The sequence below is a fragment of the Salvelinus fontinalis genome, chromosome 17, assembly GCF_029448725.1.
Source record: "Salvelinus fontinalis isolate EN_2023a chromosome 17, ASM2944872v1, whole genome shotgun sequence".
Taxonomy (NCBI): domain Eukaryota; kingdom Metazoa; phylum Chordata; class Actinopteri; order Salmoniformes; family Salmonidae; genus Salvelinus; species Salvelinus fontinalis.
The window spans coordinates 39,809,711-39,835,988 of NC_074681.1; the positions used below are offsets into that span (position 1 = coordinate 39,809,711).

Consider the following 26,278-nt stretch of genomic DNA (forward strand, 5'->3'; position numbering starts at 1 on the left):
TGAGTGGTTCTCTTTGACAGTAGCTGTTCGTGGTTTTTCACATTCACGGTCACGGCAATCTCTGCGGTGGCGATGTTGTATCTTGGAAGCTAAAAAGTGAAAAATAAAAATGAAATGAAAGCTTGTTGGGGAGATGTATTCCTTTATCAGTAATTGAAAGCTCCGGTGATGTTAAATGATATAAGTATGGAAAATATTCTGCTATGTCCTGCTACCAAATATTTCTATAACGATTCACCTTGATGACCATTTCCGTTCAAACTACAATTCCACCAAAGCAAACATTTTTACCTGCTCCAAACTAACTTCATACTTGGGTAGATTGATGACAGCGTCTCTGATTTGGTTTCCAAACGGAGGATGTCTGTTGACAATCTAGAAAACAAACAGACAACAAATATTTGCTTTAATTGTACGTGAAAGCACATTGTGACAACTGTCGATGTAAAAAGGTCTTTAAGCAAAACATTTAACTGAATGATTTGATCGAAAGCCGTGACACTGCATGTTGGTCTCAGGGGAAATGTCAATAAACCATTTGGAGGTATCGAGACAACAGTGGTGTTTAATGACTTTGTAGTTACAGTCATTCTCAGTTGATGCTATTCTCACCAGCTCCAGTTCCCTGGCGTTGGTCTGCTCTATCTTGTTGAAGGTGGTGAGCCCAGCATTCACCATGGCCGTCGACAGAGACAACCCTGGATCAGATATGTGTTATCTGTGTTGTTACAGCCATATATATAAAATTATATTATAAATAAAATCTATTTTTTTAGCATCTCAATCTCAGTGTCATCATAATGGCGCCGACCGAGATGGCCGCCTCGCTTCGCGTTCCTTGGAAAATATGCAGTATTTTGTTTTTTTATGTGTTATTTCCTACATCGGTACCCCAGGTAATCTTAGGTTTCATTACATACAGTCGGGAGGAACTACTGAATATACGATTAACGTCAACTCACCATCGTTATAACCAGGAATATGACTTTCCCGAAACGGATCCAGTGTTTTGCCTTCCACCCAATACAATGGATCTGATCCCAGCCGGGGACCCTATGCGACGCCGTAAAAGGGGCAAACGTAGCGGTCTCTTGGTCAGGCTTCGGAGACGGGCACATCGCGCTCCACTCCCTAGCATACTACTCGCCAATGTCCAGTCTCTTGACAATAAGGTTGATGAAATCCGAGCACGGGTAGCATTCCAGAGAGACATCAGGGATTGCAACGTGCTCTGCTTCACGGAAACATGGCTAACTCAAGAGACGCTAACGGAGTCGGTGCAGCCAGCTGGTTTCTTCATGCATCGCGCCGACAGAAACAAACATCTTTCTGGTAAGAAGAGGGGCGGGGGGGTATGCCTTATGATTAACGAGACGTGGTGTGATCATCATAACAACACACAGGAACTCAAGTCATTCTGTTCACCTGATCTAGAACTCCTCACAATCAAATGTCGACCGCATTATCTACCAAGGGAATTCTCTTCGATCATAATCACAGCCGTATATATTCCCCCCCAAGCAGACACATCGATGGCCCTGAACGAACTTTATCTGACTCTTTGTAAACTGGAAACCACACACCCTGAGGCTGCATTCATCGTAGCTGGGGATTTTAACAAGGCTAATCTAAAAACAAAACTCCCTAAATTCTATCAGCATATCGATTGTGCTACCAGGGCTGGAAAAACCCTAGATCATTGTTATACTAATTTCCGCGACGCATATAAGGCCCTCCCCCGCCCCCCTTTCGGAAAAGCTGACCACGACTCCATTTTGTTGATTCCAGCCTACAAACAGAAACTAAAACAACAAGCTCCCGCGCTCAGGTCTGTTCAACGCTGGTCAAACCAATCTGATTCCACGCTTCAAGACTACTTCGATCACGCGGATTGGAATATGTTCCGCATTGCGTCCAACAACAATATTGACGAATATGCTGATTCGGTGAGCGAGTTCATTAGGAAGTGCATTGACGATGTCGTACCCACAGCAACGATTAAAACATTCCCAAACCAGAAACCGTGGATTGACGGCAGCATTCGCGTGAAACTGAAAGCGCGAACCACTGCTTTTAACCAGTGCAAGGTGACCGGAAGCATGACTGAATACAAACAGTGTAGTTATTCTCTCCGCAAGGCAATCAAACAGGCTAAGTCCCAGTACAGAGACAAAATCGAGTCGCAATTCAACAGCTCAGACACAAGAGGTATGTGGCAGGGTCTACAGTCAATCACGGATTACAAAAAGAAAACCAGCCCCGTCGCGGACCAGGATGTCTTGCTCCCAGACAGGCTAAACAACTTTTTTGCCCGCTTTGAGGACAATACAGTGCCACTGACACGGCCCCCTACCAAAACCTGCGGGCTCTCCTTCACTGCAGCCGAGGTGAGTAAAACATTTAAACGTGTTAACCCTCGCAAGGCTGCAGGCCCAGACGGCATTCCCAGCCGCGTCCTCAGAGCATGCGCAGACCAGCTGGCTGGTGTGTTTACGGACATATTCAATCAATCCTTATCCCAGTCTGCTGTTCCCACATGCTTCAAGAGGGCCACCATTGTTCCTGTTCCCAAGAAAGCTAAGGTAACTGAGCTAAACGACTACCGCCCCGTAGCACTCACTTCCGTCATCATGAAGTGCTTTGAGAGACTAGTCAAGGACCATATCACCTCCACCCTACCGGACACCCTAGACCCACTCCAATTTGCTTACCGACCCAATAGGTCCACAGACGACGCAATCGCAACCACACTGCACACTGCCCTAACCCATCTGGACAAGAGGAATACCCATGTGAGAATGCTGTTCATCGATTACAGCTCAGCATTTAACACCATAGTACCCTCCAAACTCGTCATCAAGCTCGAGACCCTGGGTCTCGACCCCGCCCTGTGCAACTGGGTCCTGGACTTCCTGACGGGCCGCAACCAGGTGGTGAGGGTAGGTAACAACATCTCCACCCCGCTGATCCTCAACACTGGGGCCCCACAAGGGTGCGTTCTGAGCCCTCTCCTGTACTCCCTGTTCACCCACGACTGCGTGGCCATGCACGCCTCCAACTCAATCATCAAGTTTGCGGATGACACTACAGTGGTAGGCTTGATTACCAACAACGACGAGATGGCCTACAGGAAGGAGGTGAGGGCCCTCGGAGTGTGGTGTCAGGAAAATAACCTCACACTCAACGTCAACAAAACAAAGGAGATGATTGTGGACTTCAGGAAACAGCAGAGGGAGCACCCCCCTATCCACATCGACGGGTCAGTAGTGGAGAAGGTGGAAAGTTTTAAGTTCCTCGGTGTACACATCACGGACAAACTGAATTGGTCCACCCACACAGACAGCGTCGTGAAGAAGGCGCAGCAGCGCCTCTTCAACCTCAGGAGGCTGAAGAAATTCGGCTTGTCACCAAAAGCACTCACAAACTTCTACAGATGCACAATCGAGAGCATCCTGTCGGGCTGTATCACCGCCTGGTACGGCAACTGCTCCGCCCACAACCGTAAGGCTCTCCAGAGGGTAGTGAGGTCTGCAGAACGCATCACCGGGGGCAAACTACCTGCCCTCCAGGACACCTACACCACCCGATGTCACAGGAAGGCCATAAAGATCATCAAGGACAACAACCACCCAAGCCACTGCCTGTTCACCCCGCTATTATCCAGAAGGCGAGGTCAGTACAGGTGCATCAAAGCAGGGACCGAGAGACTGAAAAACAGCTTCTATCTCAAGGCCATCAGACTGTTAAACAGCCACCACTAACATTTAGCGGCCGCTGCCAACATACTGACTCAACTCCAGCCACTTTAAAAATGGGAATTGATGGAAATTATGTAAAAATGTACCACTAGCCACTTTAAACAATGCCACTTAATATAATGTTTACATACCCTACATTACCCATCTCATATGTATATACTGTACTCTATATCATCTACTGCATCTTGCCATCTTTATGTAATACATGTACCACTAGCCACTTTAAACTATGCCACTTTATGTTTGCATACCCTACAGTACTCATCTCATATGTATATACCGTACTCTATACCATCTACTGCATCTTGCCTATGCCGTTCTGTACCACCACTCATTCATATATCTTTATGTACATATTCTTTATCCCTTTACACTTGTGTGTGTATAAGGTAGTAGTTGTGGAATTGTTAGGTTCGATTACTTGTTGGTTATTACTGCATTGTCGGAACTAGAAGCACAAGCATTTCGCTACACTCGCATTAACATCTGCTAACCATGTGTATGTGACTAATAAAATTTGATTTGATTTGATTTGGTTACAGCAATTTTCATGATTTTCATTTGTCTGGGAATAAAATCAGTTGGTCAATGGGTTTTTAAAAGGCCTTGGCTGCGGATCCGGCATCTGCATACCGACCATTTGATCTCAATCAGTTTGATGGCGATACGCATTTAGATCTTCTTGAGATACACAGTGTTGCTTCGAAGTAGCAGTGTCTTTGCGAATGATGTACAGTGAGCGAATTCCGGAGCAGATGGTGTCATTATTGGCTGTTGAGTATTGGCCACAAGAGAGAAAATGCTTACAGTCTTCCAGTAATGTTACACTATGCTATTATGTTGGGTTCTGTTATGTAGAATACTATCTTTATGTGACCTTGCAGACATCGATTCAGCTTTGATCTAGCTTGACTAAACAAGCCCCTTTCGCCTGAGTAGCCTGTTCTCTGTGCGTAACGTAGAGAATATATAAATGTGCAGGAGAAAAAAAAGTTGGATCCGCAGCCACTCCGTTTGTAAAAGGGGTGTCTGACAGTGGAGGCTGGTAAGGGGAGGAAAACTCACAATAATATCTGGAGCGCAGCGAAAGGATTGGCATTAAACACGTGGAAACTATGCGTTTGCTGTATTTGATACCATTCCATTAATCCGCGTCCAGCCATTACCACGAGCCCGTTCTCCGCAATTAAGGTGTCACCAACCTCCTGTGGTCTCATAGCAACAGTAGGATAACCTACTACTGTTCTACAAGCATTGACAGTATTTTGCACACACGTTCTGTATTCATTGACAGTATTCTATGTCTTCTTACCTATTTTCTCCAGCTGCTTTGAGACGTAAGGAGAGTCCTCCCACAGCTTGGCCCTGAAGCACTTGGCCAGTATCAGGGAGTTGAGTAGAGCAGAGAAGCCTTTCTTGGAGCGCTGGTTTAGGAACTCTGCCAAGCCTAATGTAGTTCAAAACACATAGACAATATCTAACTGAAGTGTGTTTTCAAGCGAAGGTTGTCTATCAAATGAGGCTCACTGCTAATCATCTACTGTTAACGTGAAGTGATTGATGACTTACACCTGCTGATTCGGACTCCATTTCTGAAGATTCTCCCTGTGTCCTGTGCAAGTCCAAACTCTTGGATTGGAATAGAGCCAAACTGGGCTTGAATCAAACTGAGGGGGAAGACCGGTAGAGAGACAGAAGGGATGAATCTCAAAGGTCTTTCCTTGATTCCTCATGTGCCTAATTCCTCGTCTCCGCCTCAAAACGCAAGGGAGGAAAAGACCTAAGGTTCAAGGAAAGACTTTTGCGATTCACCCAAAGAGAATACATGGCCTTCTCCAATGTCACCCTCCATTTTCTCATGCTGGTACACTGTAGGGGTCTCTGCTTGACCTACCAGTTCACCTTCATCTCTTTGTTTTTGATCTTTCCCTCCATGGGATACCTGGACAAACAAAAGCCCAGATATCAGCATTTACACCATTTTCAGGGCATTTTATTGGAATATCATTTCTTGAATTCCACTATAACCTGATAGTGATCCTGTTCTTGTCCTTGTTCAACGTGTTCAGGGTTCTCTTCTCGTTCACTCTCAGCTGCACGTCAGTGAACTCTCTGCCCTTCACCATCAATTCTATCTGTGTGAAGAAGACCCAGCTTCCATTTGAGTGGAATACAGAATCTACTCAACTCATCTATTCAAATTTCCTGTGTAACAAACAACACAATACAGAAACTCAATATAAACAGTGTATAATGAGACGCTACAGTGTTACTGTATACCTACCAGCTCAGGTAAGGTCTCAGTGCCAGTCACCTTGCTGAACTGCTTCATGGTGTCAAACGCAACACAGTACCTTGCCATCAGCCTGCCTGCCTCTGTACGGGATGAACACAGTTACACGTCAAGAAAATAACAGATTTCAATTAACGGCTTTGGGATGCTGGAAAGCACATGGAAGTTTCGGGAAAGTCTATGGGTCATATGTCCCCTTCCCCTGACGAAATTTGAAATATGCCAACACCTGCGAAATCGTGATTTGTCCAAATAACCAGTGATGAAAAACCCAAGCCCCGGAACAAATGCAGCTCGATCTCACGCATCCTGTTGTATCATGACAGGTCTACGGTGCCATTTAAGTTTACCTAGTCTGTCCACGAGAGATTAAGGAGACATCCATCTGTATCATTGAATAACACCAAACATGTACAGGGTTTGTAAGTTGTTTTACACTTCTGATGATACAAAATGTAACAAACAGTAAATGGCCATAGTAGCCTCTTGAACCAAAATGGTGAGCCTCTCTCAACCTGTAGCTTTGATGTTAACATCCTCATCCATGGAGATCAGACCAATGGAGGCCAGGGAATGCAAGTTCTTCAGACAGAGCTCTGAAGCAGGATGGGGAGAGAGATTCTTCAGTCACACAAATGCTATCGTGATGGAGATATTCTGTCTTCTCAGATAAGAAGTCCATATAACAAAGAAAAAAACAGCAATGCCACACCTTGCAATTTGGCTTCGATTCCACACCGGTCCAAGTCAGTGGAAAAGCCTGCATAAAACACACGGACAGTAAGTTGTTTTCTCCTCATGTACAGTACCAGTCAAGAGAGCGCAAAGCTGTCATCAAAGCAAAGGGTGGCTACTTTGAAGAATCTCAAATATAAAAAATATTTTCATTTGTTTAACACATTTTTTGGTTACTACATGACGCCATTTGTGTTATTTCATAGTGTTGATGTCTTCACTATTATTCTACAATGTGGAAAATAGTAAAAAATAAAGAAAACCCCTTGAATGAGTAGGTGTGTCCAAACTTTTGACTGGTACTGTATGTCCTCAGGTCTTTTGAGCAACTGTTTGACACTATGTTGTGAGATGTAAGCACAGGCTAATAACTGTAATGTAATAGACTAGCATCCATGCTAATGCTGTACATTTGCTGGCTAATACTAATAGAGACCGGGGTCTGTCCAGTGTCTCCTTTTCCCTGACCATAGTGTCTGGGGTTCTTCAGAGCTCGGATGTAGAGGAAGCTGGAGCGGATCCAGTCCAGGGCCATGTTGACGTCTGAGATGGTGTGGAGGACAATCTCAGCGTTCAGGTGCTCCACCAGGTGGGTATGCAAGCTGAGTGGTCAAACAATAGGACATCACCATCACCATCATCTACACAAGTAGCATATACAGTTGAAGTCGGAAGTGTAGATACACCTTAGCCAAATACATTTAAACTCAGTTTTTCACAATTCCTGACATTTAATCCTAGTAAGAATTCCCTGCCTTAGGTTAGTTAGGATCACCACTTTATTTTAAGAATGTGAAATGTCAGAATAATTTTTATTTATTTATTTTATTTCACCTTTATTTAACCAGGTAGGCAAATTGAGAACACGTTCTCATTTACAATTGCGACCTGGCCAAGATAAAGCAAAGCAGTTCGACACATACAACAACACATAGTTACACATGGAGTAAAACAAACATACAGTCAATAATACAGTGAAAAATAAGTCTATATACAATATGGGCAAGTGAGGTGAGATAAGGGAGGTGAAGGCAAACAAAATATTTATATAAATAAATAAAAATATAAAAGGCCATGGTGGCGAAGTAAATACAATATAGCAAGTAAAAAAAACACTGGAATGGTTGGTTTGCAGTGGAAGAAGGTGCAAAGTAGAGATAGAAATAATGGGGTGCAAAGGAGCAAAATAAATAAATACAGTAGGTAAAGAGGTAGTTGTTTGGGCTAAATTATAGATGGGCTATGTACAGGTGCAGTAATCTATGAGCTGCTCTGACAGCTGGTGCTTAAAGCTAGTGAGGGAGATAAGTGTTTCCAGTTTCAGAGATTTTTGTAGTTCGTTCCAGTCATTGGCAGCAGAGAACTGGAAGGAGAGGCGGCCAAAGGAAGAATTGGTTTTGGGGGTGACCAGAGAGATATACCTGCTGGAGCGCGTGCTACGGGTGGGTGTTGCTATGGTGACCAGCGAGCTGAGATAAGGGGGGACTTTACCTAGCAGGTTCTTGTAGATGACCTGGAGCCAGTGGGTTTGGCGACGAGTGTGAAGCGAGGGCCAGCCAACGAGAGCGTACAGGTCGCAGTGGTGGGTAGTATATGGGGCTTTGGTGACAAAACGGATGGCACTGTGATAGACTGCATCCAATTTATTGAGTAGGGTTTTGGAGGCTATTTTGTAAATGACATCACCGAAGTCGAGGATTGGTAGGATGGTCAGTTTTACAAGGGTATGTTTGGCAGCATGAGTGAAGGATGCTTTGTTGCGGAATAGGAAGCCGATTCTAGATTTAACTTTGGATTGGAGATGCTTGATGTGAGTCTGGAAGGAGAGTTTACAGTCTAACCAGACACCTAGGTATTTGTAGTTGTCCACATATTCTAAGTCAGAGCCGTCCAGAGTAGTGATGTTGGACAGGCGGGCAGGTGCAGGCAGCGATCGGTTGAAGAGCATGCATTTAGTTTTACTTGTATTTAAGAGCAATTGGAGGCCACGGAAGGAGAGTTGTATGGCATTGAAGCTCGCCTGGAGGGTTGTTAACACAGTGTCAAAAGAAGGGCCAGAAGTATACAGAATAGTGTCGTCTGCGTAGAGGTGGATCAGAGACTCACCAGCAGCAAGAGCGACATCATTGATGTATACAGAGAAAAGAGTTGGTCCAAGAATTGAACCCTGTGGCACCCCCATTGAGACTGCCAGAGGTCCGGACAACAGACCCTCCGATTTGACACACTGAACTCGATCAGAGAAGTAGTTGGTGAACCAGGCGAGGCAATCATTAGAGAAACCAAGGCTGTCGAGTCTGCCGATGAGGATGTGGTGATTGACAGAGTCAAAAGCCTTGGCCAGGTCAATGAATATGGCTGCACAGTACTGTTTCCTATCGATAGCGGTTAAGATATCGTTTATGACCTTGAGCGTGGCTGAGGTGCACCCATGACCAGCTCTGAAACCAGATTGCATAGCGGAGAAGGTATGGTGGGATTCGAGATGGTCGGTAATCTGTTTGTTGACTTGGCTTTCGAAGACCTTAGAAATAATAGTAGAGAGAATTATTTTTTTCAGCTTTTATTTATTTTATCACATTCCCAGTGGGTCAGAAGTTTACATGCACTCAATTAGTGTTTGGTAGCATTGCCTTTAAATTGCTTAACTTGGGTCAAACATTTTGGGTAGCCTTACACAAGCTTCTCACAATAAATTGGGTGAATTGTGGCCCATTCTTCCTGACAGAGCTGGTGTAACTGAGTCAGGTTTGTAGGCCTCCTTGCTGCACACGCTTTTTCAGTTCTGCACACACATTTTCTATAGGATTGAGGTCAGGGCTTTGTGATGGCCACTCCAATACCTTGACTTTGTTGTCCTTAAGCCATAACTTTGGAAGTATGCTTGGGGTCATTGTCCATTTGGAAGACCCATTTGCGACCAAGCTTTAACTTCCTGTCTGATGTCTTGAGATGTTGCTTCAAAATATCCACATCATTTTCCTCCCTCATGATGCCATCTATTTTGTGAAGTGCACCAGTCCCTCCTGCAGCAAAGCACCCTCACAACATGATGCTGCCACACCCGTGCTTCACGGATGGGATGGTGTTCTTCGGCTTGCAAGCCACCCCTTTTTCCTCCAAACATAACGATGGTCATTATGGCAAAACAGTTCTATTTTTGTTTCATCAGACCAGAGGACATTTCTCCAAAAAGTATGATCTTTGTCCCCATGTGCAGTTGCAAACCCTAGTCTGGCTCTTTTATGGCGGTTTTGGAGCAGTGGCTTCTTCCTTGCTGAGTGGCCTTTCAGGTTAGGTCGATATAGGACTCGTTTTACTGTGGATACAGATATTTTTGCACCTGTTTCCTCCAGCATCTTCACAAGGTCCTTTGCTGTTGTTCTGGGATTGATTTGCACTTTTTGCACCAAAGTACATTAATCTCTAGGAGACAGAATGCGTCTCCTTCCTGAGCGGTATGACGGCTGCGTGGTCCATGGTGTTTATACTTGCGTACTATTGTTTGTACAGATGAATGTGGTACCTTCAGGCGTTTGGAAATTGCTCCCTATGATGAACCAGACATGTGGAGGTCTACAATTTTTTTCCTGAGGTCTCGGCTGATTTCTTTTGATTTTCCCATGACGTCAAGCAAAGAGGCACTGAGTTTGAAGGCAGGCCTTGAAATACATCCACAGGTAAACCTCCAATTGACTCAAATAATGTCAATTAGCTTATCAGAAGCTTCTAAAGCCATGACATCATTTTCTGGAATTTTCCAAAATGTTTAAAGGCACAGTCAACTTAGTGTATGTAAACTTCTGACCCACTGGAATTGTGATACAGTGAATTATAAGTGAAATAATCTGTCTGTAAACAATTGTTGGAAAAATGACTTGTGTCATGCACAAAGTAGATGTCCTAACCGACTTGCCAAAACTATAGTTTCTTAACAAGAAATCTGTGGAGTGGTTGAAAAACAAGGTTTAATGACTCCAACCTAAGTGTATGTAAACTTCCGACTTCAACTGTAAATTCATGTAACACAAAATTAAGTCGAATTAGGTTTTGGTGGTCTTGGAAAATGTAAATGTCCCCATACCTGCTTTCGATGATTTCCGCTCCATTCATGAACTGCATGTACTTGTCTTTGGTTTGAGTCTTGGTCATGATCACTGCGGTCGCTGATGTATCAAACTAGAGAGGAGACATCGAAGGCAAAGCTGTAGATAGAGGTTATGCTTTTTGCGAGCGGTACACAAACAGTTCACAAAGCAACTGAAAAGGTGCAAAAAGGGCTGTTTTAAGACTGGGCACTTGTACAGTACACTGATGAGCTAAGCATGCTGGGAGTCTGGGACTACTTGAGGGTTTGTCTGTGCTCCGTACCTGTGGCCGGCCTGCTCGGCCAATCATCTGCAGCATGTCGGCCTCGCTGTACTCCTCACAGGCGCCCCCGATGTAGTGCATGGTGGACTTGATTACCACCAGGTGGGCTGGCAGGTTCACCCCCATCGCCAGAGTACTAGTTGTAACTGAGACATTTCCCCAATAACTTCACAATGTTTCTTTGGTATTTCATATTACATAAACATGTGCCATGACAATGTTAAGGTCAATAATGTTTCTGATCCTGAAGTATGGAGGAAGATTGTCGGTAAAGGATCACTAAATATAGGCTGAGATAACGAAAAGCTTTTCTATATTTAGCCACATCCACAGTATATTATAGACACTAGTATAGACACTAATCTTTATTAAACCCTCTATACTGGCATGACTGTGACTGGTAACACATATGGTTGGCCTGTAATGGAGGATAGAAGGGTCGTTCCACGAATAGAGTACATTTTAGGTAGTGGAACTTCATACAAAAAAAACATAACTATTCATTTAATCTCATTTTAACATTCTCTCATAAAGAGCAGATGTTCAACTTCATAAAAACATGCTTTCCCGTCTCAAGGGGTTAAATAAAATTACTTCAGCAAGTGCCATGAAACTAACTGGGTTGAGCGTAACAGGGTTACAGTTTTCATCTTAAACCAGCCATAATCCCCTTGTGAAGCTTGTTGCGTGTAAGAGCTTAACAACAACAAAGAAAGATTTAATGTTTAAACATTTCTAGCCTATCTATCTATTGGAAGTGTTATTGTCGACGCGCTCAGTTTTCCACCACCAGAAAATTGCCAAAAAGAGTAGAACCAGCTTTGACTTATTCCACATTTTCCTGTGTTAAAGCCTGAATTCAAAATGGATTAAATATATGTTTTTTCCTCACCCATCTACACACAATGCCCCATAATGAGAAAGTAAAACGTTTTTGAAATGTATTGAAAATTACATACATAAATATCTCACTTACATCAGTATGCACAGCCCTGAGTCAATACATGTTAGAATCACCTTTAGCAGCAATTACACCTGTGACTCAATCTGGGTAAGTCTCTTATAAGACCACACGTGGATTGTTCAATATTTGGCAATCGTTTTTTCCCAAATTCTTCAAATTGGTTGTTGATAATTCCTAGACAACCATTTTCAAGTCTTGACATAGATTGTCAAGCAGATTTATGTCAAAACTGTAACTCGGCCACTCGGGAACATTCACTGTCTTCTTGGTAAGCAACTCCACTGTAGATTTGGCCTTGTGTTGTAGGTTATTGTCCTGCTGAAAGGTGAATGAATCTCCCAGTGTCTGGCGAACAGCAATTCAACTCTATAACTGTTTTAGCATGTACTCTATTCATGGAACGACCCAGATACTCACACAGCACAGGCAGGTCTCCCATGTTGAAGGCCTCCTCGATCCGCTTCCTGTCTGACACATCAACTCCGGCGTGGTGGAAACCAACCCCAAACAACACCAAGTCTGGAAAAGAGAAAACACTGGGCTAGTAATTTCACACTTCTAACGCAAAAGTAGTTATATTCAAATTAATGAGCAATGTTTGCCTACATGGTACAGAAGAGAAGAAATATAAATTATTATAAATTCTCCACCGACCTCTGAGTTTTGAGTCCAGGAGAGAGTTTGCATAATTCACCAACCTGCAAACAGAGGATTGCATCAATTCAATCAGATCAAACTAAACAGCAGGACATTTGTATTGAATACCTGTACATCTGAAAATAATGAAAAGGAAAGTAGCTCAACCTTTGTTTGTGCTCAATACTCATGATGAACCTGGCATCCTTGGCCAGAACAGTGGCCGACTGCTGGACTCCTTTCCTTGTTGAACAAAACTGAAAATAAAAAATAAATCCTATGTGTGAAATATTAACAATGGCAATACTTACTGAAACGTATAAATATGGTACTGGTCAAGTCTACATTTCAGAGACCCAAAGAGAGTTCCTCACAACAAGTGTTGGTTTCTGGTCCGAGTAGGTCTGGATGATGTTGGCCATCTTGTAGTTGAGTGACAGGTCGAACTTGAACTCAGTCTGGTTGCTGCTGCAGGGGAAACCCAGCACTACTTTCCTTAGTTTCACCGGTCTGTGACTCTCATCCATCTCCAGACAAGTAGCAGGGTCTCTGTCGTCACACAGCCAGTCTGCTATCTGCCATGCCAAACCATTGAACACAGTAAGGAGAAGTAATTTCTTCAAATAAATGCTCAGTTTAATGATAATCAGTAACTAGCAATACTATCGAGCTCCCACCTTCCCTATTTCCTATTCCCTTACTCTTTCTGAATAAGACAGGACTGCGGACATAATAACAATACATAACAAGACACGGAGATGCATGTGTCGGAATGGCAAATGATGAACAGAAAGGGAAAGAATGACTATAGTGAAGGACGTGCACCTTTAAAACACAGCCAGAATGGATTATATTTAGTTGTCAATGTAACACATGTATAACACAATAATAGACAGATATGCTCAGTACAATGACAAATCAAGAAACAATAGATCACAATTTTTTATTTAAAAATGTTCTATAGGACAGTGAAGAGGAGACAGTAAAGGTAGGAGAGATTGCGAGTCAAAAGGGCAGTGGAACATCTGGTTATGCAGGCTGTAAATGTGTGCTGGGGTCCGTGGTTTTAACCGCTGGACAACACAAGCCACACTAGAGGGCTTGCAGTTGACATACGATGCCTCCTGGCGGCCATATTGGAAGACCACCGAATTAATTCCGTCAACAGCCGAGTTGCTACCCCAAACTGCACGATAACAGTGCCTAAAACTAGTTGTTTCAACGGGGGGGAAATATGTTCGCAGATTCCCCGCAATCATGAAACACAATTGGTTACGCCAATGAGATAAGACTCAAGAACTGTTAAAAATGCGAAGAAACCTTTTTGCCCGTCAATACCTGAATCCAGACAGCTCTCAGTACAGGTTCTGCTACGATCATTTCATCACTGGTAAATCAAGTCTGATCAATTTCGAATTTAGTTTAGCTGTTATGCTATCCAGGTGTTAACAACACTAAGTTAGCCAAAAGTAGCTAACTAGATATCTTATAGTCTAGCTATTAGCATGTGTAGAGTGAGTTTCAAGTTTTGGGAAAGCCATTAAAATTGTTCCACCATAAAAAGGCACCTTTATAACAAGGGATTGCATGCCTCTATCATTGCATTTGCAGACCATTGTAAGTATACTATTCCTAATGTGATTAGTAGATTGGATAGTGATAATTTAGGCTATAAACAAACGCTTAGCACCGGAGAAAATGTGGCCTTTGTTAAACATTTGATGCAATTCTTCTACACTTTATATGACTGGAGACATTAGCAGAATATTATTTGATACGATGGCCTACTCTACTGACAACAGATCAAGAAAAACGACCTTGTCTCGAATGCAACCATGTAATCTAAAATATGACACTAATTTGACAAAAGCTTGATCCCTTCTAGCCATGACCATGAAAAGGGGAGATGCAACATATGACGTCCATATAGCCTTGAGGACAATTATTGACCAAAATAACTCCAGTAGTTATTATATATTCATATGATAACCCAATTATATTTTGTTGATAACTTTATTCATAAGAGGGAAAATATATGGACATTAGCGCATAGGACAGACGCCTCAATGGGATAGGACAACCTGCCGTGTTGACTATTGGTTGTTCCATCCCAACAATAGATTTAATCTTTATGTGACACTAAAACACCCGAATGAATTAAACACAACCGAACAATTAAGAGCCCTGGTGGTATAGGTGACCTAAATAAGTGCTATTCTAACATCAGGAGTGCTTTTAATTGGTTACTGTATGAGCGGTGCTGCAGCAGCATCAGCTTCTACTACTTCTTTAGGAAACATCCCTCAGTTATACGAGATGGTTGTCATATGCTGTGCTTTGGACAATTTCAATGATTCTGTTATGCCATTTGAGTAGAGCGCCTTCTCTTTGACGTCATGACAAAAGTGCATCCTTAGACCATGTGGATATATAAAATGTAATTTGGAACGTGTGAAAGACTATTGTTTATGATATTATAAACATACTGTACTTTAATAATAGGCTGTATTGTTGTATGGGTGAAATGAAAAGCGTTGTCATCAATGCTTTGACTAGTCCCATTGAATAAAAAATATTTCTTATAGCCCAACTATTTTCTTTCTTTTACATTTTAAACACATTTAACAGAGACAATGTAATTGCTGTGGTAGCCACTCAGACCTTCTGGGAGAAAAGTATCTGGCATTGAACTTGGTGGTAGTAGTTGTGTCTGTTTGAAGCGAAGGATCCCATTATCTGCTTCCACAGAGATTACAAGGGTTGGATTTGCACAGCGCAAGGCATGTACAAAACTTAGTATAACTGATTAGCTTCATACATTGTCTACTGGTATTGTTTTTAAATTGAGAACAAAGAGCTGAACAATATGTAAACAATGTGTGAGTTAAGCTATTCTCTGCTTCAGATGCACAATGTCAAGGGGTGCATTGCAAATGCCCATAAGGCTAATGCCATCATACTGTAGGCCAGTGGTTCCCAACTCCGGTCCTCGAGTACCCCCAACAGCACAGTTTTTTGTAGCCCCGGACCAACACACCTATTTCAACTAATCATCAGGACCTATGAATTGAATCAGGTATGGTTGTTCAGGACTAAAGCAAAAATATGTGCTGTTGGGGGTACTCAAGGACTGGAGTTGGGAAACCACTGTTGTAGGCATATAGCTGCATTGGCACTGCATGCCATTATCAGCTAAAAAATGGGTTCACATATCCTGAAAAAATTATGACAACCAAATAAAACTAATTGGAGAGCTTATGACTGAACAAAAAGGTACTGTTAATTTGAGAATACAACACAAACTAGAGACAGAGTCCCCTCCCTCTTTATTGCAGGATTGTGATCTGTGATTAATCAACATCGACACTAGTTATTCTTGAATAATAGTTAACTTAACAAGTAAAACAACTTTAAACACTTCAAAGAATCAACAATATTTCATATAAATGTCAAAGTGTACAAGTAAGCTAACTCATATGTAAAGGTTTGACATTTTAGTAACAAGCAGGCTATTACTATTAAAGCATAATTTCAAGGGAACAAAAAAAAGTCAATACCAGAAGTGGCTAACCTCGCTCCACTGACCCCTGATCTACTGGGTGAGCAGACTTCTGTTCCAGGCCAGCAATAGCACACTTGATTATTAACTAATTAGGTTCGATACATTGATGCTGTGTTTATCGCTCCCTATCCCAGTCTGTTGTCCCCACATGCTTCAAGATGGCTACCATTGTCCCTGTACCAAAGAAGGCAAAGATAACTGAACTAAATGACTACTGCCCCGTAGCACTCACTTCTGTCATCATGAAGTGTTTTGAGAGACTAGTCAAGGACCATATCACCTCCACCTTACCTGTCACCCTAGACCAACTTCAGTTTGCATACCGCCCCAACAGGTCCACAGATGACGCAATTGCCATCACACTGCCCTATCCCATCTGGACAAAATGAATACCTATGTAAGAATGCTGTTCATTGACTACAGTTCAGCATTCAACACCATAGTAACCTCCAAGCTCATCATCAAGCTGGAGGGCCTGGTCTCAACCCAACCCTGTGAATTGGGTCCTGGACTTTGATGGGCCGCCCCCAGGTGGTGAAGGTAGGAAACAACATCTCCACTTCGCTGACCCTCAACACTGGGGCCCCACAAGAGTGCGTGTTCACCCACGACTGCGTGGCCATGCACGCCTCCAACTCAATCATCAAGTTTGCAGATGACACAACAGTAGTGGGCTTGATCACCAACAACGAGACAGCCTACAGGGAGGAGGTGAAGGCACTCGGAGTGTGGTGTCAAGAAAACAACCTCTCACTCAACGTCAACAAAACAAAGGAGATGATCGTGGACTTCAGGAAACAGCAGAGGGAGCACCCCCTTATCCACATCGAAGGGACAGCAGTGGAGAAGGTAGAAAGTTTTAAGTTCCTCGGCATACACATCACAGACAAACTGAAATGGTCCACCCACACAGTGTGGTGAAGAAGGCGCAACAGCACTTCTGCAACCTCAGGAGGCTGAATAAATTTGGCTTGTCACCAAAAACCCTGACAAACTTTGACAGATGCACAATCGAGAGCATCCTGTCGGGCTGTATCACAACTGCACCGCCCTCAACCACAATGCTCTCCAGAGGGTGGTGTGGTCTGCATAACGCATCACTGGGGGCAAACTACCTGCCCTCCATGACACTTACAGGAAGGCCAAAAAGATCATCAAGGAAATCAACCACCCGAGCCACTGCCTGTTCACACCGCTACCATCCGGAAGGCTGATGCGGGAGCACAAAAAAAGGCTCTGATGACACCTCCCTCAATGGATCCGCCCACATCTTCACCACTGGCTCTGCCACTTGGGTGGGGGACAAACGACTGGTTAGATGAAATATCTTGCAGTGACATGCCAAACTGACACTTTACAGAAATAGCTCGCCACAAGGTTAGAATGTGGCTCAGCGCTAAAGCTGACCTGGTCCCGAAAAGAGTATATAAGGAGAATACCTTCATTAAGAGGGCATGGTAGTGCTACTTGACTTATCACTGAACTCGTGATACTTCAAACTATCATCAACCTAAAAGGTAATATCTGACTTTCATACTCTAGAACAATTGTACCTCTTGACTTCTGAACGAGACATACTGAGTCAACTACCCTATACACTCCTCGCGCTGAATATATCCACCTAATAGGAGTGGATGAATAGCGTCAGTGGTGAAGGGTCTTGTTCTCGAACCGTCTCTTCACTAATTAGTAAATCATAGTGCTACTTCTAGTAGGAGAAACAGATGCATATCAGACTTTCATACTCTAGAACAATTGTATCTTTTGACCGCTGGTTTTTGGGGCGAGACCTACTGAGACAACTACCCTGTACACTCTTAGTGGTGTTACAAAGGGTTTTGATCTACGATAGCAGTCTCGTTACTAATCAGAAAAAATATACAAAAAAATAAAAAAAGGTCCTAGTACAACTAGTAGCAGGAGAAATAGATACTGAAGTAATTGGCTATACCGGTAGAGCAATTGTGAGTTGAAGAACATACTCTCTGGGAATCAACCAGGTCAACCTATGCTAAGGTAATTAGCCGCTTGTTGCAATACATATAAGGCATTATTAGTAGTAAGTGTTTTGATTATGTTTGATGTTATAGATTAAGGACGTAAAGAAACTGTAATAACGTGTACAACTGTGTGAATTGCAAACATTGAATAAAAAGTAGAAACTAGATCTAAAGCCCTATGCGAGAAAACGCCTGACACTCCCAAATCTAGGGAAATAAGTCTAGTTTCTACACTAAAGACAATATAATGGTCTGGACAGAATAATCATTTTATTGTAACAGATATCCTCTATATTAATATTCAAGTAGTATTAGTCGACGGACATAGACTGTAAATCGTAACCAAGTTATAGCTTGGGTGAGTCTAGATATAAGGGCATACAAAGGTGAAAGTGACAGTAAAACGAGAGGTACTCTAAGTCTGATTAATATTATCTAAGATCCCGAAAAAAGAGGTGCATCAAAGCTGGGACCGAGAGACTGAAAAACAGGTTCTCTCAAGGCCATCAGACTGGTAAACAGCAATCACTACCTCAGAGGCTGCTGCCTACATCACTGACCACTTTAATAAATGGATCACTAGTCACTTTATACAATGCCACTCTAAATAATGGCACTTTAATAATGTTTACATATCTTACATTACTCATATCACATGTACACTACCATTCAAAAGTTTGGGGTCACTTTGAAATGTCCTTGTTTTTGAAAGAAAAGCTAATTTTTTGTTCTTTAAAATAACATCTATTTGATCAGAAATACAGTATAGACATTGTTAATGTCAGAACAGAAGAAAGTTATTTGTTTCTAGCCATTTTGAGCCTGTAATCAAACCCACAAATGCTGATGCTCCAGATACTCAAGTAGTCTAGAGAAGGCCAGTTTTATTCCTTCTTTAAATAAAAAATTTGCCGTTTCCAGCTACAATAGTCATTTACAACATTAACAATGTCTACACAGTATTTCTGATCAATTTTAATTAACAAAAAATTTGCTTTTCTTTCAAAAACAGGGACATTTCTAAGTGACCCCAAACTTTTGAACGGTAGTATATATGCTGTATTTTATACCATCTATTGCACCTTGCCAATGCCGCTAGGCCATCGCTCATCCATATACTTACATGTACATATTCTCATTCACCCTTTTAGATTTGTGTGTATTAGGTACTTGTTGGGGAATTATTAACATCTGCTAACCATGTGTATGTGACAAATAAAATGTGATTTGAATCAGGTGTGTTAGTGCTGGGCTGGAACAGAAGCCTGCACACCCAGCAGGGTTGGCCTGCTCCAGTTGTAATAGGTTTATACATTGTGTGACTTTGAACTGTATTTTTTGAACTGTATTTTTGTTCACTAAATTTGCGAACATAGGTACACATATATTCCATGGTATATAAGAATGTCCCCTTATTCTCTTGGGACCTCTTCATCTGCAGACAGGGTTTCACAGCTCTCTGTACCTGAGGACAGAAGACATTACAAAATAACAGGCTGCATTATCCTCAAATTAGACAGCACTGAATATTATGTAGATATACCTCTCTGTACTTAGTTTTTTTTAGCTGGGGACTAGAACTGGAGAATATTTTCAAAATGTCCTCCCACAAAGGTACCTGCCCTATCCAGAGTAGCGTACTCTCCATTCTCTGACAGCAACAACTGATAGCTAATCCTTTCACCCTATTCCATGGCTGTTGGCTAGCTACCTCGCTACAAATATATTTAGAGTTACAACAATAAATATATCACAATAGCTAGCTAACTAGCTAATATGAAGTTCGCAAGCTGGTGATATTTAATTCACTTAGCTAGCTATACAGTATGTAATGTTTTCTAACTAGCAAACATAACGTTAGCAGCTCATTTGAGTTACCCTGCACACTTCGTTAAATTTCTGGTGCAAGCTAGCTAATAATACATCGTTTTCGATCATTTTCAAAATATATTTACTTACTTGAATAGGTTCTCCCACTGCCTCCGTTTTCTGGGTCCTTAGACAAACTAAATAATGGGAAATATTCCCAAAGTTTCTGGTGGTAGCAAAACGCAGCCAGCCATGTGGACGATTGGAGGTCTTCCATCAGACTGACTTTGGTCTTCCAACATCACGCATCTGCAAGCCCTCTATAGATCACAATCTGGGAAAGAATGTTTCACTCTATCCAAGCTGTTTCAGAGTGTTATTTGGCCAGTACTGTATATGGTTGCAGTACTACCTTAGGGAATTTTGAACAGAACATCAAATACTAAAAACGTATCCACTGACCTCGTCAATAAGGAAAAGCCGGACCAACTGCAGCAGGCAGTTATCCCTCCACTTCCTCGTCATGCTGTCCCATTTTTCCTGCGAGAAACAGAGAAATGTGTCTGTGCTTTATCATGAACTGGTTAATAAAGTGTTAACATTTTCCTGCAGTGGGTTAAATCTGGGTCACACAGAGTGTTTCTTGGTAGCCTTAAACAAATCTACTTTGAAACAAAAGCATACACATTACACACATGGTTGTGGGCTTAAACAAACACCTGTACCATGTCAGATATAGATTTGAAATGTATTCCATTTTGAGTTCCCATCCCAATATTTCACTTTATATACATCACAGAAGACTGAAATATAACAAAACTTTTTGACATAGAAACACCAGATTTTTGTCTGGTTTCATTTTTGGGGGGACTAATTATGAAATTATGAAAAATATTAATAAGATTCCACCCATGAGGCCACTCGGTCATTTGACTGAATTGTCTCGATACAACTGAATTTATCCATCCTCGCATCACAAACAAACCCCTATTGCAACATGGATATCACGTCTGCTATGGTCACAGGATCAGCCACCTCATTGCGCTACATATTACACACAAATAAAAATGTCCGCCGGTGACAGGCTATGCCACATACAGTATACTGTACACTGGGATACGGTGTCACTCACAGGTGTGGTCATGATGATATTGGCGTCTTGAATCTCAAAGAAGTCGTCGATCTCTGTGTCTCCGGTCAGCTCCTTGCAGCTCAGGCCCAGAGGCCCGAATTTCTTCTTCCAGTCCTCAAAGCGCTGGCTGCATAGAGCTTTGATGGGGGCCACTGAAGACGACAGAAGCATTCACAATCAATGCATCTCATCATACAGTTTTCATTTTATAAAATGTTATCAATTTACATTTTGAACACGTAGAAAGTATGGGTGTAGTCAGGTCATAAATTACTTACAACATGTAAACAACAAACCAGATATCAAGACTGCATACAGGCTAACCTATAATGTAGCATGAATCAGCTCTTAATGTCTTAGTGCTTTTTACCTAGTGCTTTTGACAAGGATACTAAGTACTGTAATTGGAGGGCCTTACTGTACACAGCTTTGACGTTTCTCCAGGGCTCTGTGGTCTCCATCAGTAGGCGGATGATGGCCAACTCAAAAAGCACAGTCTTACCAGAGCCCGTAGGAGCACAAGCCACAAAGTTCTTACCTGTGTATAGAACCTGCAAAACATACATGGCTCATAAAAATGTCTCAAGGATACTGTTTTGCTGTAAAGGTTCTTAATTGGATGACAATTCTGAATGCTTACGTCATCTAGGGCATTTGATTGAACGTAGTTGAAGTAAGGGAACTCTTTGAAGACCGATCTAAATTTAGCAGCTGTGTTCATTTGATTAAGGACACCCAACAAACAACCCACAATTGTTCCTTAGACTTCACGTAGTCATCATTAAGCATGCATCAATCAAGCATTCATTAACTTTTCATTCCTTGCGTTATTACCGATAATACAGATGTGAAAGGATACGGATTTCAGAGATTGGTCGGAGTATCCCAGGCCCAGAAGTACCTAATATGAAAACAAATCCATAGACATCTCATTTTACATTCACACTGACAGTGGCAACCCAACCCCAGTCAAAATGGCAGATATTGTCCACCCCCTAGCGGTATTTTTCTGTCATTACAGCAAAGAGGGCATTGGGTAGTGCTCACCTCGTTTCACCTCATCAAGCTCTAACGAACAGTGACAGGCTGCTGCCATGACCATTACATCTGAGTACATTCTTCAGCTACAACACCTCATCATAGCAATATGTATATGATTTATATATATATATATATAAACACAGACATGGTGTTGGGTTCAGTCTGTGCGGTACTACTTTGTATGTGAAGGGGTTGGGGTGTCATGGGGAGAACATGAGCCCTCTTGGTGCCCTTGTCCTGTGTCTTCTGTGGTGGTCCCCGGGCTGTAGGCGGGCACAGACCGGTGAGGGAGCCGGGGCCTGCTGCCGACTGCTTTGCCAGCCGAGGCTCTGTCGCCATAGAAACATGGTTGAAGGTTTGCTGCACTCCGGGTCTTGCCTGGTTGAGGCCTCTGTTTGAGTTTGCGCTGCTGTTCAACACCTGACCACTGGGAGGTTTGAACAAACTGTAACGACAAAGAGATTATTTAATTTATAGGTAGAGAGCTCATAAGTGCTTACAGTGATATCCCACATATCATGATGTAACTAGTACAGCCATGTATTTGATAAAGAAGGTGCCATTTCAGAAGGGCTCTGACAGACGCCATTACATTTCAAAACTATAGTATCTGACGAAGACACATGATGGGGGACACTGACATTTACTATGTATTCTGAACGCACAGTATGCACACTCATTAGTTTCATTTGAACGGCTTACCTTCTCCGTAGAGGTGGGCTTTGGCTGAACTCCAGAGGGAAATGTTTCTGCTCCAGTGCATGACCAGACTCCTGTGGGGTTTTAGTTCGACCTCTAACCTTTGTGGTATCCTGGGATTTATTCATGAAGTCTTCCCGAGCCCAAAGGGCACACCCGCCCTGTGCCTCAGGTTCTTTTCTTCCATCACTGGTATTCTGATTTAATTTGTTATTCTTGGGAGTGAAACCATCACCGTCAACCGCTCTTTTCAAAGGGGGAAGAAATTTGCTGGACTTCTGAGAGAAACCTGCATTGGAGATGGTCAGAAAGGGATTTGATAGACGACATGATAATGCAATAATTGACAGGAAGGGACATGACTTAAAACAAGACCCAGTTTAAGCCTAGTCTTGAACTAAAAATCCTTTTCAAAAGACAATTTTCATTGAAAGTGCATTTTAGGCCAGGACTCCGCTTAGCCCGGGTCCGGGAAACTGGCCCTTACATTATTGACTGAATTAACTAAAATTATTTAATCACTTCAAATGCCACTTACTTAATGATGAAAGACCCTCTGCCTCTTTCTGGATGTCCTGAGTGGCTGGGATCTGGGAGAGGGACAAAGGGGGTTCCAACTGCCAAGAACTCTGCTCTTGACAAAGTGGCTTTCTGGAGACGGGAGGAGGGCAGGAAAAGAGTTAAGCAAAGCTTAACATGGCTTGGAACTTTGCTCTTGCTAAATACAAATCTAGTGGGGCATGACTGTGGGATGCAGGTTGTTTCTGACGACTCACACTTTGTGGACAACTGGCCTCTCAAAGAACAGGTTATCCAGGGACAAAGTGCAGTCTTCTGAGTCCAACATCTCGTTAGATCATGTAGGCCTATGCAACAGTCATCTGTAGAATTACAAAGTTAGAGTAATCATGGTATACAGTGCATTCGGAAAGTATTCAGAGCAAAGGGTCTGAATATTTATGGGAATAAGGTATTTCTGTTTTTTCTAAAAATCTGTTTTCGCTTTGGCATTATTGGGTATTTATTCCGTTTTAGAATAAGGCTATAATGTAACAAATGTGGAAAAAGTCAAGGGGTCTGAATACTTTCCGAACGCGCTGTATGCAGCAGACACCGACAGGCATTTCAGGGCACCAAGGAGATGGACAATGTTGCCACAACAGGAAAGTCTTTATAGGTACTGCCTAGGTTTGCAGCAACTGGGAGAAATTGTAAGAAATGTAAAAAATGTGTCAGTAGCCTGACTAGTGTAAGAAACTGTAATAGATACTGGAAACTAGTAATAACAACATTTCAACATAAGCCATCTTTTATACAAAATACACATACTCCTCATCTCTCTTGGATATATGCTGGACTCATTAAGACAACAACCACAGGGGCCTCCCGGGTGGCGCAGTGGTCTAGGGCACTGCATCGCAGTGCTAACTGCGCCACCAGAGTCTCTGGGTTCGCGCCCAGGCTCTGTCGCAGCCGGCCGCGACCGGGAGGTCCGTGGGGCGACGCACAATTGGCATAGCGTCGTCCGGGGTAGGGAGGGTTTGGCCGGTAGGGATATCCTTGTCTCATCGCGCTCCAGCGACTCCTGTGGCGGGCCGGGCGCAGTGCGTGCCAACCAAGGGGGCCAGGTACACGGTGTTTCCTCCGACACATTGGTGCGGCTGGCTTCCGGGTTGGAGGCGCGCTGTGTTAAGAAGCAGTACGGCTGGTTGGGTTGTGCTTCGGAGGACGCATGGCTTTCGACCTTCGTCTCTCCCGAGCCCGTACGGGAGTTGTAGCGATGAGACAAGGTAGTAATTACTAGCGATTGGATACCACGAAAATTGGGGAGAAAATGGGATAAAAAAAATAAATAAAAAAAAGACAACAACCACAGACACACACAACTCCCCTCCCCCATGACAACCACAGACACACACAACTCAAGGTTGGAGCACAAAACAAAGAACTATCTCAGGAACCAATGGAACGTTGACACCAGGCCTGATCAGGACTACCCAAGAACCAGATCGACCAATCGGAAGGCCAGACTATAAGATTCAACCTACTTTGCTTGTTGTCTATATAACCTGTACAAACTTTTTAGACTCTCTCTTTTCCGGACGATTCCATACGAATCAGACAGAAAGAGCCGTGCCGCACTCTTTGCCTAATATTTTTACACTTGAATAAATCTGCCTTATTATACAATTATCCACCTCGTCCTATGACTCCTCTTGTTCTCCTGTCTCCAGTAAACGTTTTATCAACACTAGACTTCATAAAATATCATAAACATACTGTAAAGCCTAAATGTTTTTTGTGCAAAAGCCTAAGGTGTTGAAACCCCTACACCAGATCAACGCAAATTGGCAGTCTCTTGGTCAGGACTAGCAAGGATCGTCACTAGTTACCACAGCCACAAAGTCAGAAACCCCGCCTATTTCTACAATTTATCTTCTTAAAATTAGATTTTAAACCTAACCACACTGCTGACCTTATGCTTAACCCTGACTTTAAATTAAGACCAAAAAGCACATTTTTGTTTTCATGAATTTCTACAATATTTTGCCTTTGTGGCTGTGGTAACTAATGGAAACCCCAGCAAGCTAACGTTCGCTAACTAGGCAGGTAAGTTGGCTCACTTTCATGTCGTTAAGCGACTTATTTGACAAAATATAAAAGTGTATTATATGACCATAATAATGACCGCCTGTTAATTCGTATTATATTTCAAACTGACGGGTGGCGTGTAAATAGATAATTCAAGTAAGTAAAATCATTTTTAGCCTACCTGTTTCGGTGGGTGTACTACTATAGCTAACTAGTCTCGAGCCTAGACGCTGACGATACCCGCTATTTGCTCGAGGGAGATAGCACATATTTCAATAACTAAACCAAGATAGACCACAGCCTGTCGTTTCCAACGGGAACTAATGAGTAATTGTGGGCAGAACATGAAAAGAGGTGGGCAGAGCCAAGCACGAGCTAGCGAGATCCTATTGGAGCGTTCTAGCTAATCTGCATATTTCCGTTAGGGATGCTTCCTCTGTCAAGTGCGCGTGTGCAATAATTCACCTCGCCTTTGCACCCCTTATAAACAGCGCGATTTAAAAAAAACTTAATCCACCATGTTCATAACATATTCTAGTTGATAAAATGTTTCATCGATGAGAAAATGTGCAGAATGTCGGCCAAAATCCATCTCGCTCCATCTTCTCCACTGCCGGCCAGTGGGCTTCCTCTCACTACCATATTTGGTAAAGAGTGGAAACGCCAAGCGGACGCTTCACATTTAT

General features: G+C 42.7%; 1 protein-coding gene across 1 annotated transcript; it reads right to left on the bottom strand.

Moving 5' to 3' along the window:
* LOC129813517 (probable ATP-dependent DNA helicase HFM1) lies at positions 1-26,211 on the bottom strand. The gene is made up of 29 exons (XM_055865809.1): positions 25,774-26,211; positions 24,086-24,199; positions 23,777-23,881; positions 23,539-23,651; positions 23,004-23,289; positions 22,478-22,746; positions 22,120-22,161; positions 21,901-21,971; positions 21,679-21,811; positions 21,261-21,412; positions 20,591-20,668; positions 20,434-20,462; positions 20,279-20,315; positions 13,132-13,332; positions 12,926-13,014; positions 12,776-12,819; positions 12,539-12,640; positions 11,158-11,303; positions 10,871-10,965; positions 7,255-7,388; positions 6,764-6,811; positions 6,567-6,647; positions 6,043-6,134; positions 5,787-5,893; positions 5,653-5,700; positions 5,328-5,425; positions 5,071-5,205; positions 292-375; positions 1-89 (listed from the first exon to the last, which is right to left on the bottom strand). The coding sequence occupies exons 3-28, from the start codon at positions 23,845-23,847 to the stop codon at positions 308-310; spliced, it is 2,769 nt and encodes a 922-aa protein (XP_055721784.1). The 5' UTR covers positions 23,848-23,881; positions 24,086-24,199; positions 25,774-26,211; the 3' UTR covers positions 1-89; positions 292-307.
* Positions 26,212-26,278: the final 67 nt, after the last annotated feature.